This window comes from Mesocricetus auratus, unplaced genomic scaffold (genome assembly GCF_017639785.1).
Source record: "Mesocricetus auratus isolate SY011 unplaced genomic scaffold, BCM_Maur_2.0 Super-Scaffold_100007, whole genome shotgun sequence".
NCBI classification, from domain to species: domain Eukaryota; kingdom Metazoa; phylum Chordata; class Mammalia; order Rodentia; family Cricetidae; genus Mesocricetus; species Mesocricetus auratus.
In genome coordinates this window covers 892,877-906,525 of record NW_024429191.1, presented here as the reverse complement: position 1 = coordinate 906,525, position 13,649 = coordinate 892,877, and the positions used below count along the sequence as shown (strand labels likewise).

General features: G+C 45.9%; 1 protein-coding gene across 3 annotated transcripts in view; it reads right to left on the bottom strand.

Moving 5' to 3' along the window:
* The window catches only part of Zc3h7a (zinc finger CCCH-type containing 7A), a 39,025-nt gene extending 27,488 nt beyond the window's left edge, over positions 1 to 11,537 (bottom strand). For all 3 annotated transcript variants that reach the window (XM_005084579.4, XM_040748085.1, XM_021235619.2), the window contains exons 1-2: positions 11,403 to 11,537; positions 410 to 511 (exon numbers count right to left, since the gene is read on the bottom strand). In XM_005084579.4, the coding sequence (XP_005084636.1) occupies positions 410 to 477 (68 nt within the window). In that variant the 5' untranslated portion in view covers positions 478 to 511; positions 11,403 to 11,537. The remainder of the gene's footprint in view (positions 1 to 409; positions 512 to 11,402) is intronic.
* Positions 11,538 to 13,649: the final 2,112 nt, after the last annotated feature.

The window sequence follows — 13,649 nt, the reverse complement described above, 5'->3', positions numbered from 1 at the left end:
GTAAGAATATCCAAAAGGTGCATGCCTTTAATCTCAGCACTTCAAAAGCAAGTCTGGTCTACAGAGTGAGTTCCAGGACAGCCAGGGCTACAGAGAAACCTTGTCTTGAAAAACAACAAAAAGAATATCCAAAAAGGAAAAAAAAGTGCTCAAATGAAGATGTCATTTCTAACCCAACCTGAATACTATGACAGTTTTCAGTCTTGATAGGTATGGTGGTACATGCTTCTAATCTGGTTCTTGTGAGGCTGAAGCAAGAGGATTGCTAGGAGTTTGAGGTTTTCTTGGGCTACAGTGTGAGATTCTATTTCAAAACAGAACAGCACAAGCCTTGAAAAACCCTCCATACATAATACAGGGGAGGCCGTGGGACAAGCACACTGGTGGCCATGAAGGGGCAGGTTCTTACTGGATGAACTGTAGACCTTCCTTAATGTGGTGCTGCCTTTTTCTTCTCTCCTCGGACACACTGGACATGTTACCCCGCACATCCACTTGCTAACTGAGTAATCTGCAAAGAAACAAGGCACAAGATTACTGCACCTGCCAGCAATTCCCCATTAACATCCATAACTCTAAACACTCAGGAAGCAGAGGCAGGCAGATCTCTGAGTTGGAGGTCAGCCTGATCTACAAAGGAGTTCTAGGACAGCCAAGACTACACAGAGAAACCCTGTCTCAAAAAATAAGAAACAAATCCATGACTGTCACTCAGTCCAGAACACATCTCCACAGGTCCTGAACACTGAGGAGTCCATTAGGCCTTCCTTTGGGGTCCCTGTGGTCTTGTGTCCACAGCATGCTGTTCTCAGACTGTTTAGGGTGCAGAGCCAATCCAGTATGCCTCCTAAATAGTCTCCATTCAAAGGCATCTCCCTTCCTCACACAGGTTTTGTTTCTTCTCTGTCAACCCACATGCATGAGCTGTAACTAGAACAATCTCAGCCTTGTTTAGCTTCTGGAAGATCTCCAGAAGTGAAAACTTTACCTCCGCCTGCCTCGGAGGGAACTTGACATACTAGTAAGCAGAGCCAGAGCTTCACAGAGACTTCATGCCACTGCTGTCCATCCCCCAACCAACCTTCACCGAGCAGTTCCCAGCAAGTTAAATAGACCCCCTGAGAAGGGACTGAAATAAAGGACGGATTTCCAGAGGCTGGTGACATGGCCCAGTGGGTAAGAGCACTGGTGGCTCTTCCAGGACTCTTCAGTTCCCAGCACACACACAAACAGTTCCCAACCATGTAGACTCCTGTTCCAAGGAACCTGACACCTTTTTCTAGCCCCTCGCAGGTACTGCATGCATGTGGTACACAGACATACATGGGCAAAACACCACACAGACCATTTTAAAATATGGATTCCCTCATCCTCGTGCTAGATTCCCAGCCTCAGCATCTGGTCATTTGTGGAGTATCCTCCACTGCTAGAGACTGGCAGTCACTATAACTACCAAGTGTGTCAAACAAATGTATCTCCAGATAGTGCCAAACATTCCTGGGGGGCTGGCAGGAGAAGGGGCATCCAGTCATCCTGGACTGAGAACTGAGGCCTACAATGAACAAGGCATCTTAGCACATAACTCATGTGTTCCGACCTGCAGACAGTGGGGAAATCCAACCCCAACCTCAAGCAGGCAGCTGAAATGTTCTAGTTTCACTACTGATTGCCAGGGTAAGTGTCATTTTAAGATACACAAGACTGGATGTCCAGAGGCTAACTGGCATGCATCTTCTTTTTGGTTTTTCTAACACTGTCAAGTGGTAAGAATTTGTATTTGATACTGTAAAGGTGACACTCAGAAAAGACATCTACCGCTTGCTCTCAAACATACACCTTTAATCACAAGAGGAGTTTCAGGACATCCAGGCTACACCCTGTCTCAAAAAACTAAAAATAAATAAAAATCAAATATTCCCCCCAACTTATAAGCGGAGACTCAGGATGAAAAGGCAGAATGTGTGATTAACTGTGGGTGGTAAGTAAAAGAATTCACTTTCATGTCTTTGAAATTTCCAGAAAGAGTTTTTTTTTTTAAGTCATAACACTGGAGGCTGGAAAGATGGCTCAGTGGTTAAGAGCACTGGCTGCTCTTCCAAAGGACCAAGGCTCAAGTTGCAACACCCACATAGTGGCTCACAACTGTCTATAACTCCTGTCCCAAGGTATCTTACCCCCACTTCTGAAACCAGGCAGGTAAGTATTGCATATACATGTGGGCAGGCAAAATACCCATACACATAAAATAGTTTTGACACTTTTAAACAGCTTTTATAACAGTTTAGTCAAGAAGCAGGCAAGACAGTGGTTATGCCCACCTTTAATCCTAGCACTTGGGAGGCAGAGGCAGGTGGAGCTCTGTGAGGGCAGCCTGGTCTACAGAGCGAGTTCAAGGACAGCCAGGGCTACAGAGAGACTCTGTCTCTTGGGGATAGGATGGGAAGTGAGGGTTCCTAGTTAATGATAATTAGCCAGGTTAATAGCCTTAGGACTATTTTCCTAGAAAATGCTGAAACACCTTGAACTCTGACCTCTTACAAAAGGGCACAGGGCAAAGAGCTAAAAATTCAAGGAAATAAGGTGGACATGGTGGTGCACACCTTTAATTCCAGTCCACAAGAGGCGGAGGCAGGTAGATCTTTGTGAGTTTGAGGCAAGTCTGGTCTATAGAGTGAGTTCCAGAAAAACCCTGTCTTGAAAAACAAAAAAGAAAAAACAAACAAACAAAAACCCCTCTTTAAAACTCTTGTAGCCCTAAGTGGATTGAAACTCCAGATGTAGCTCAGGCTGGCCTTGAGCTCTTCATCCGACTGCCTCCACTTCCTAAATGCTGGAATTTATGCCCCGCTCAAAACGCTGTTGTTTGTCTGTCATGCTGGGGAACTGAACCAAGGACCTCACATACATGTGGCAGGCATGGCAGTCATTCTCCACCACTGAGCTACATCCCCCATCCCAAATGCCCACAGTTTTAGTACAGCAGGCAGTATTTAAACACAGTGTGAAGGGCTAGAGAGATGGCTCCGTGGTTAAGTAAACCCACATGGCAGCTCACAACTGTCTAACTCCAGTGCCAGGGAATCTGACACCCTCTTCCGACCTCCATGGGCACCAGGCAGTCACATGGTAACAGACAGACATGACGGAAAAATATTCATGCACATAAAATAAATAAATGTAAACAACAGTGCAATCACATTTCAATTTCAGTAATTTTTAAGTTTTTCTCAAATCCTTAGTAAAGGATTCCTTGAGGCCAGCCTGGTCTACAGATCCAGTTCCAGGGCAGGTTCCAAAGCTACAGAGAAACCCTTTCTCAAAAAAACCAAAAAGCAAAAAAATAAACAAAAATTCCAAATATACTATAATTTTTACAATGAAGACCATGTATACTACCTAGATTCTACAAATACTTTTCAATTTATCACATCTGTCTATCTTTAGAAACCTGCCTTTACTATCTAAACACCAACTCAGTTTATATGACAAATTTAAAGTAATTCACAGGGACAAAGGGTGGCTCGGTGGGCAAAGAAAATTGCCATCACCAATAACAATCTGAGTTTGATCCCAGAAAGCTATGATAGGAAAGAACCATTCCTACAAGGTGTCCCCTGGACACACACACACCAGGTGGCATGACAAATTACAGTTCATTCCTAAGCACTTCGGCAGCACCCCTTTATCTCCCTCCCACCCCTTTTCTTTGAGAGTCTCACTGTGTAGCCCAAGAAGGCCTGGAACCTACTATGTGTAGATAGTCAGACATAATGGCACACGCCTTTAATCCCAGCACTCAGGAGGCAGAGGCAGGCGGATCTCTGTGAGTTCCTTGTAAAGACACAGACTACCAGCTTTAGGCCCTTCCCAACCAAGCTAATGCCAATCCTGCCCCATCCATGTAAATACTGTTCTACCACACACTTAACTTTACATAGAAAATGACCCCACCTCCATTTTTTTTTCTTACGAGACAGGGTTTCTCTGTATTGTTTTGGAGGCTTCCCACCTCCATTTTTAAAGAAAGAAAACTATTTTAGTTTGTCCCTTTTTTTCTTATTTTATTTATTGTGTATATAGTCTTCTGCATTTATGCCAGCAGAGGATACCAGATCTCATTCAAGTGGCTGTGAGCCACCATGTGGTTGGCAGAAATTGAACTCAGGACCTCTGGAGGAACAGTCAGTGTTCTTAACCGCTGAGCCATCTCTCCAACCCTTGTCCCTCTTTTTTTTTTTTTTTTTTTTTTTTTTTTTGATTTTTTTCGAGACAGGGTTTCTCTGTATTGTTTTGGAGGCTGTCCTGGAACTCGATTGTTAGACCAGGCTTGGTCTCAAACTCACAGAGATCCGCCTGCCTCTGCCTCCCGAGTGCTGGGATTAAAGGCGTGCGCCACCACCGCCCGGCTTGTCCCTTATTTATCTGCAGTACTGGGGACTAAACCCCAAAGTCCCTGAATATTATTAGTCAGCATGGTGGCAACTGCCTGCCCACCACACCCAGCTCACTTTGCTCGTCAATCTGTCAAATCTGTTGGTTTGGTTTTTTTTGGGGGGGGGGTTGGTTGGTTTTTGGTTTGTCACAGGTTTCTCTGTGTAGCCCTGGCTATCCTGGAACTCACTCTATAGACCAGGCTGACCTAGAACTCAGAAACCCAACTGCCTCTGCCTCCGGAAGACTGGGATTAGAGGTGTGCACTACCATGTCCAACTGAGAGTATTTTTTCTTTATAGATTAGAGCACAAATGCAAACCCCACTACCACAAATTATTCAGTTGTGTTTCCTGCGTTCGGGGAAATTTAAAAAAAAAGTGCAGCGGATGAGCATTGCTGGAAAACCACCTTCCATCATAGTATTTCCCCTGCTACAGAGCATGGAAATTCTTTAAAGAAAATCTAGTCACTTCTCTCACTCAGAGCAAAAACTCCTTTCCATTCAGTCTTTGCTTAAATGACACATTTTGGGACCTTCCCTTATCACCTTAAATTGCCATGTGTTCCTCTCAACCTCTATGGGTCACTTAAATAGGGACCTTGTCTCTTGGTCCTGACAACATATGGAACTAGTTGACGAAACAGTCGGATGGAAGATGAAACAAATGAGTCAAGTGTAAAGAGACTTTAATGAAAAGTCCAGAGATCAGCTAAACTCTGCAGAACTGCTCACAAAACAAACGACAATGAGCTGACAGGGTGGCACACCTGAGCCCCGCACCTAGGAGGCAGGTAGAACGACGAGAGTTCCAGGCTAGTTTGGGCTACAGAAGGAGACCCTGTCTCAAAACAAGCAATCAGCAATCGAATGCAGCAACATAAAAAGGGATGCAGCTGGGCAGCGGTGGTACACACCTTTAGTCCCAGCACTTGGGAGGCAGAAGCAGGCGGATCTCTGTAAGTCTAAGGCCAGCCTGCTCTACAGAGTGAGTTCCAGGACAGCTACACAGAGAAACCCCGTTTCAGAAAGAAAGGAAGGGAGAGTCCAAACAGGAAATGACTGGTGAAAATACACTGAAGAAGCAAAATAGGAATTAAAGCACTAGAGCAAGAGAAAAATACAGACAGCCACCAAGAACCTAAAACCATAAGGGACAGCCGGGCGTTGGTGGCGCACGCCTTTAATCCCAGCACTCAGGAGGCAGAGGCAGGTGGATCTCTGTGAGTTCGAGGCCAGCCTGGTCTACAGAGTGAGTTCCAGGACAGCCTCCAAAGCCACCGAGAAACCGTGTCTCGGGAAAAAAAAAACATAAGGGACACATCAAGGAGTATCACAATGCATCAAACTTCCTACATCAAAACTTCTCCTTGGTTACAAGAAATTTGAGAGAGGGTTTTTTAGCAGTACACATCCAAACAGGAAACTCGAGTTAAGTAGGAATTAATTTCCTTAACTAAACTTTTATAAGCTACAATAACCTCTTTCAGAGATCAGCTGTTTTAAAATGTGTTATTGCCCTGGAGTTCCGTGAGGAGGGAGAAAGCACCCTGAATCATTCTAAATCCCTGTTCAGTGACTGTCTGTTAGGACAGAGCCAGCATGGTGAAATTCATGGCCTTTCACTCTTTCACAGCATGGGGAGACACAAGCTCCCAGAGCAGATCCCAAGAAGTGAGATGTTACTATAACATACTGAGACAGAACCAGCAGCTGCCACCCTCTGGTGCCAATGGCTGTTCTGAGAGCTTCACCTGTAGTAAGTCACCTGATCCCGATGAACTAAGACAGGTGCAGGGGTGGGAGTAGGGGGTGAGGGAGGGGTGTGTATGTACAAAGATGTGACCCTGGATAGAGAACTGGATGCAAACTGCAGAACTAGATTCCAAAGCCAGCCTGATGTCTGTGAAACTCACTATTCTGCAAAACCAAGTGCCCCAGGCTCCTTGAGGAGGAGCACATGTCTGTCTCAGGTGGCCTGGGCTCAGACACAGGTGGACACTTCAAGGTCACTCAAGAGGAATGGAATAAACATGCTTGTGCATGTGTACACAGACAGACAAATGGGAATTATTGAAAGCAGCTTCATTCGAGCTGAGGAGCCAGAAAGCATGCCCAAGAAAACCTCCTTGGACTAGGCTTGGCCAGAACATACTTAGACATACATTCTTCATGTGAGGGGCTAGAGATGGCTTAGTGGTTAAGAGCAATAGCAGCTCTTCCAGAGGACCTGAGTTCAATTTCCAGCAACCACATGGTGACTCACAGCCATCTAGAATGGGATATGATGTCCTCTTCTAGCATGCAGGTGTACATGCAGATAGAACACCGTATACACAAAGTAAATCTAAAAAAAACACACACACACAAAACAAACCTTCATGTGATACAACCTTCTTTCCAAGATACCTCCCCCCACACACACAGATGGACCACCAGCTGACCCTGGTTCAACTACCATTATGGAATTGGCAAAGAATTGGGGGTGTGGATACAATCAAGATGCAAGATATATTTATATGACATTGTCAAAATATAAATAAAAGAGTAGTGTGGTCCCACACCTTTAATCCCAGCACTCTGGAGGCAGAGGTAGGCAGATCTCTGCAAGTTTTGAGACCAGCCTGATCTACAAGAGCTAGTTCCAGGACAGCCTCCAAAGCCACAGAGAAACCCTGTCTTAAAAAAACAAAATAAATAAATGATATTTTTAAGGGGTGCAAGAAAAAGTGATCCAATATTATTATATTTTGCCTTTAAAAAAATCTGATGGCAGTGGCACACACCTTTAATCCCATCACTTGGGAAGCTGAGACAGGCAGATCTCTTTGAGGTCTAGGCCAGCCATGTCTACAGAACAAGTTTTAGGACAGCCAAGGCTACAGAGAAACCCTGTCTTGGGAGACAAAAAAAAAAAAAAAAAAAAAAAAAACTACCAAATGGTTAAAGTAATGTTACTGTGAACCCTTTTGAACACTGATTCTAGAAACACTTATCCAGCCCTGGGCAAAAGGGCAAAATGCCACACCCTGCCTGCTGCAATTCAAGTACAGAAACCCTGCTGAACAGCTTCTTCCCTTCCTGAAAAGGCTTCTCCCTTTCCTGAGACAGCTTCTCTCTTCCTGAAAAGCTTCTCCTTTCCCAAGACAGCTTTTCCCTTACTAAAAGCTGGAAGAGGCTAGGTCAAACAGCACTGGGAAGGTAACTCCTTATTTCAGCTAGTCTTCCCTTCCCCTATTGGAACTGCCAAAATTACAGAGTCTATAAACTTGGGAGGCAGCCTCCAAGGAGGGCAGCTCAGAGGGAGCAAGGCATCTTCAAAAGTAAAGTATTTCATTGAGATAATCTGCCTGAGTCACTGAAGTTGTGATGTGCCTCAGACTCTCAGGAGGCCCTCCTGCCCAAGGACTGACATTTCTCGCCCTTCACCAAACATGTCCTAGCAACCCCCTGCTCCAAAATCACGTCCTTTCTTCCATGGGAAACAGAACGATTCCCTCTCACCAGTGAGTCCACAACTCAGAAGCTTCAGGGTATCACCAAGTTAACTAGACCACACACTGCTAAATTGTAGAATTAAAAAGCAAATTTACAAATTTCTTGTTGGGGCAAAACCTGGCAAGGTTGAGCACCTCATTTTTTTTTTAAATTAACATCAATGAAATCATTTAGAAAGTCATGAGAGAGCCAGACATTGGTGGCGCACACCTTTAACCCCAGCACTCGGGGGAGGCAGAGGCAGGTGGATCTCTGTAAATTCAAGGCTAGCCTGGTCTACGGAGCAAGTTCCTGGACAAAACAATACAGAGAAACCCTGTCTCAAAGAAAAAAACAAAAACAAACAAACAAAAAAAAAGGCATGAGAGGGTGGCAAGACAGCTCAGCATGTAAAGTTGCTAGTCAACCCAGTTTGATGCCCAGCTGACATGATGGTGTTTTAAAAAATGTGTGTGTGGTGGCGCACGTCTTTAGTCCCAGCCCTCGTGAGGCAGAGGCAGGTGGCTCTCCATGAGTTGGAGACCAGCCTGGTCTACCAGAGCTAGTTCCAGGACAGCCTCCAAAGCCACAGAGAAACCCTGTCCCAAAAAAAAAAAAAAAAAAAAAAAAAGTGTGTGTGTGTGGAGAGAGACACAGAGAAAGAGAAAGAGAGACAGAGAGAACGAACAACTTTGTATGGATTTGTTGTTTACTGTTTGAGATGAGACCTCACTCTGCTGCCCAGGCTGGTCTGGGACTCCTGGACTCAAAGGCCTCCCACTTAATTATGACAAGTGGCTGAGACTATAGCACCTGCCTGACACCACACATCAGAAGATTATGAGAAAATGTGTGTTTGCTGCGACAAACACACCCAGGTATTATCTAGAAGACAAAAGCTTCCTCATATGGTATTCTGTCTACAAAATTCATTCTAAAGTATTTGTGATAATAGAGCAGAAACATGTTTTTATTTCTATCTCTTTTTTAACTACCTATTCAAACTATTTCCACCGTTAACTGTTAACAATTGATTTCTTCACTTACACATGGATTTAACTGTAGCACGAATTCTTTTTTTTGTTTTGTTTTGCTTTTGTTTTTTTTTTGTTTTGTTTTGTTTTGTTTTTCGAGACAGGGTTTCTCTGTGGCTTTGGAGGCTGTCCTGGAATTCGCTTGGTAGTCCAGGCTGATCTCGAACTCACAGAGATCCGCCTGCCTCTGCCTCCCGAGTGCTGGGATTAAAGGCGTGCGCCACCAACGCCCAGCTGTAGCACGAATTCTAATTGGTCTTAATAATAAAAACTTGGAGTCGCTATCAGTGGATGAAAGCTGAAGGATCAGAGAAGCAGAGAAACCAGTCACTAGAGAGTTCTTGCCTCTCTCTATCAGTGCTCAGACCAAAGGTGCGATCCTGTCCTCAGACTTCAGTGCTCGTCAACCAAACTCCAAGAGCTCCTCTCTCTACCCAGTCACATCACGTCTGTCTCCACCTCCCTAGTGCTGGGATTAAAGGCATGTGGTCCCAAGTGCTGGGATCACCTTTTTGTAAGCTCTGTTTCTCTTTTAGATAGATTCAATCTCGTGTAGCCCAAGGTGGCCTTGAACTCACAGATATCTGTCTGCCTCTGTCTCCTAAAGATGTGTGCCACCACTGCCTGCCTGGCCTCTACAGCTAACCAGTGGCTTAGCTCTGCACTCTGAACTTCAGGGAAGCTTTGTCATAGCATAAACAAAATCTGACCACATTTAACACAGCCAAATCAGCAGGTTTCAAAATCAGTCACTATTAACTTTGTCAGCCTTACAGCTGACAAAGGAACATTGTAACTGACAGATCTGGGAATGACAAGGGAAGAGGGTGTAGGTCAGAACAGAACCCCCAACCCAAAGTCACAAGAACACAGAGCAGGGAAGGAGTGTTCCAGTTCATCTGGAGGACACTAAATCAACTGGCTCTTTGCACAACACCCCTCTGCAAATATTGACAATATTCAACCTCAATCTGATTCCCACCTAAGGCTCATCCTGCTGTTCCAACAGCAGAAAGGCAAAATTTTCCATAGAGAAAACTGTCCAAGCCCTTGATTTAGTTCACAGATGAAGAATACCACCCCAACACAGACACACACACACACACACACACACACACACACACACACACACACACACACACACACAGAGCAGCCCTGCTTAGTTCAACTGAGAGCGAAAAGAACTTTCAATTCCTTGAGGAGCTCCAGGAAAGTCAGCTACTTCGAGAAACGCAGGAAGAGCCTATGGCAGGGTCTCCCAGCCCTTCCCCCACTCCGACGCGCCTATTGAGCGCTGTCCAATCAAAATACGATGCTACCACACAAGCCATTTTAAATTACCAAGTGGCCATACTAAAAGAAAGTAAAAAAAAAAAAAAAACGGCCAGATTATTTTTATTATAACACGGCCACAACAGTTATCACCTCAATTAACTACGTTAACACACTACTAAACACATACTGATTTAAGTACAAGAGCTTGCCAAGATCTTTTTCGTTGTTTTTTTCCTCCCAAATCAGACTTTAAAATTGAAACCAGAGCCAGGCGGTGATGGCGCACACCTTTAATCCCAGCACTCGGGAGGCAGAGGCTAGTGATCTCTGAGCTCAAGTCCAGCCTGGTCTATGCAGTGAGTTTCAAGGCAGTCAGGGGTACACAGAGAAACACAGAAAAAGAAACCAGAAGTGTAACTCAATTAAGTCTTAACCATACTCGAGTGCTCAACGGCCCCACAACATCAGTGACCGCTTTAGTGGACAACGCAAGTCTAATGTCACCAGACTCCTTGGGTCTTAAATACCCCCACACCTTTACCCTCTTTGATCCTTTTCCATCAGGGGACCCGAAAACGCCGAATACCGGAATAAACTCACCCAATCAGAGCACAGGCACCACCCCTTGGGCCCAGCCAGGACCTTCCAGCCTGACCACACCCCTGCGCTGACCATCCCTAACCGGAAATTCCCGCTAATGGGAACTGACAGATCTCCATTCTTTAGGGGTGGGGAAAGAAAAAGACGAGAACCCCCGTGCAGTCCCCGCACCTTTGCTGAACACCGGAAACCGGTCGCCACCCATATGTAGGGTGCACCACGCGCAAAACCCGCAGGGACGAACCCGACACCGGAGGGCGTGCGCTCGGCAGGCATAGTGCGCGCTCCCAAACCGAGACACTTATTAACCAGGATCCCCCACGACCACCTAGCACCCGAAAATAACGAAATGTGAAACCACCAAAAGCGACTGCGCGGATGTGGGTCAAGCTATCCGGGTGTCAGGGGCCGCCGCACGCCCCCCGCTAGCGACCCCCCGAGATCCCGGTGCAGCCGGCTTCCGGGGCCTGCGCCCCTCCCCCGCCTGGAGTCCGTTAACGGCCGCGCGTGAGCACGAGGCGGCGGCGCGCGCGACTAGGAGAGTGCGACCCTCCCCGCGGTGCCCGCGTGTCCCCTTTCCTCACCTGCGGGGCAGCACCCGGGACACGAACTGCGCGGGGCTCGGAGGCGACAGCCGGAGGGGCGCTCGCCCTCGTTCGTTCTCACTGTCTCGCAGCTTCCCTGGGCGACCCAAGACGGCTGCCAGCCCGCGACGCTCGGGGCGGCGCCATCTGGCGGCGGGAGGCCTCGCGCGCCGCCCCGCAAACATCGCCATTGGCTGCGCCGCTAGCGTCAGACGGGGACGGAGGCGCCACGTCGGGGCCTCGGGGCTGCGGAAGCGGCTGCGATGGGCGGATGCCCGGGCGGCTACAAGGAAGAGGGTGAGCGCCCGCGGTAGCCGCGAGCGCAATGTCTCCCGCCTCTCCCTCGTGGCTTGGGGGGACCAGAGTGGGACTGGGAGGCGACCTAGATTCATCTGGACACCAGGATGTCACTCTCCCCGCAATCTGTTCCCTGGAGTAACTTATCCCGTGTGTCCTGCTCTGCGCTGCGTCACAGTTGGCATCACCTTGAAAACAACCATATGGCATGTTTCTTCAAATGAATGGCAGGCATAGGGACCCTGGAAGGTAATCTAAACTCATTCAGGCGCTGGAGTGTGACTCTCCTCAGAACCTCTTGTCATCAGTTGAGTTCTACCCTACACGCAGTCACCATTTGTATCTTGGAAAACAAGATGGATCTCGGAGACAACGCTGGTTCCATAGTCAAGTCTCGTTCTCCCTGGCCTTCAGGCCTCAATTTAGATGTCCTCTATTCACATGTGTTTCAGTGGTCAAATGCCCAAAGGGGCCTGCATTGTGCCCTAGTACAGCATTGTGTAAGGCCGATCGCTTTAACAGGGGATGCGGAATGGGAGTGTGGATCTCGCCCCCCCCCCCAAAAAAAAAAAAAACTAAAGCAGGGAGTCCGAGAGCACTCTTTAAAGAATCTGGGAAGGATTCTGAGAAGTGATGCCCATTCAAAGTAGGAGGGAGCAAAGATCCAGAAGCAGGACTTGGGTAGCTGAGGAACAGGGTGTGAGTGTGATGGGAATTCCAGGGTGTAAGTTTCTTAAACTCCTGTGCACATGATACACAAAAGGGACCTACCTGCAGGAAAGTGAAAAGGGCTGAAGATGGAGCTCAGAAGACAGAATGCTCGCCTAGCATGCACAAAGCTTTGGGTTTGATTCCCAGCACCAAAGAACCCAGGTGTGGTAGCATACCCTTGTAATATCAGCAGCTGGGTGAGGAGGGGGATTCAGGAGTTTCAGGAGGAGAAAAGAAGTGGGATTGATGTGTAAAATAAGATTGTAATTTAAATTTTTAAAAAATTTTAAAAAATTTGGAGAAATCTCACGGGAATGACTTAACAGCACACCTAAAAGCTCTGGAACAAAAAAAAGCAAACTCACCTAGGATGAGTAGACAGCAATCAAACTCAGGGCTGAAATCGATAAAATTGAAACAAAGAGAACAATACAAAGAATCAATGAAACAGAGTTTGTTCTTTAAGAAAATAAGATAGACAAAACCTTATCCAAACTAACCAAAGGCAGAAAGAGAATATCCAAATTAACAAGATGAGAAACACAAAGCTGGATGTAACAGGCTCCACAGAAATACAAAGAGTCATTAGGTCATACTTCAAAAACTTGTACTCTGAAAAGTGGAAATCTAAAAGAAGTGGACAACTTTCTTCATAGGTACCACATACCAAAATTGAACCAAGACCAGACAAACAATTAAAATAGACCTATAACCCTTAAGGAAACAGAAAGAGTCATTAAAAGTCCCCCCCTCAAAAAAAGCCCAGAAGCAGATGGTTTCAGCGCTGAGTTCTACCAGAATTTCAAAGAGCTAAAAACCAATACTCCTCAAATTGTTCTGCACAATACAAACAGAAGAAATATTGTCAAATTCTTTTTATGAGGCCACAATTACCCTGATACCAAAACCAAAGAAATGAAAAAAAAAAAAAAAGAAAGAAAAGAAAAAGAATTACAGGCCAATCTCCTTCATGAACATTGAGGCAAAATTACTCAATAAAATACTGGCAAACCAAATCCAAGAACACATCAAAAAAATCATACACCATGATCAAGTAGGTGTCATACTAGAGATGTATAGTTCAACATAGGAAAGCCTGTCAATGTAATCCACCATATAAACAAATTGAAAGAAAAAAAATGATCATCTCATTCTTTTTTTTTTTTTTTTTTTTTTTTTTTTGGTTTTTCGAGACAGGGTTTCTCTGTGGCTTTGGAGGCTGTCCTGGAACAGCTGTCC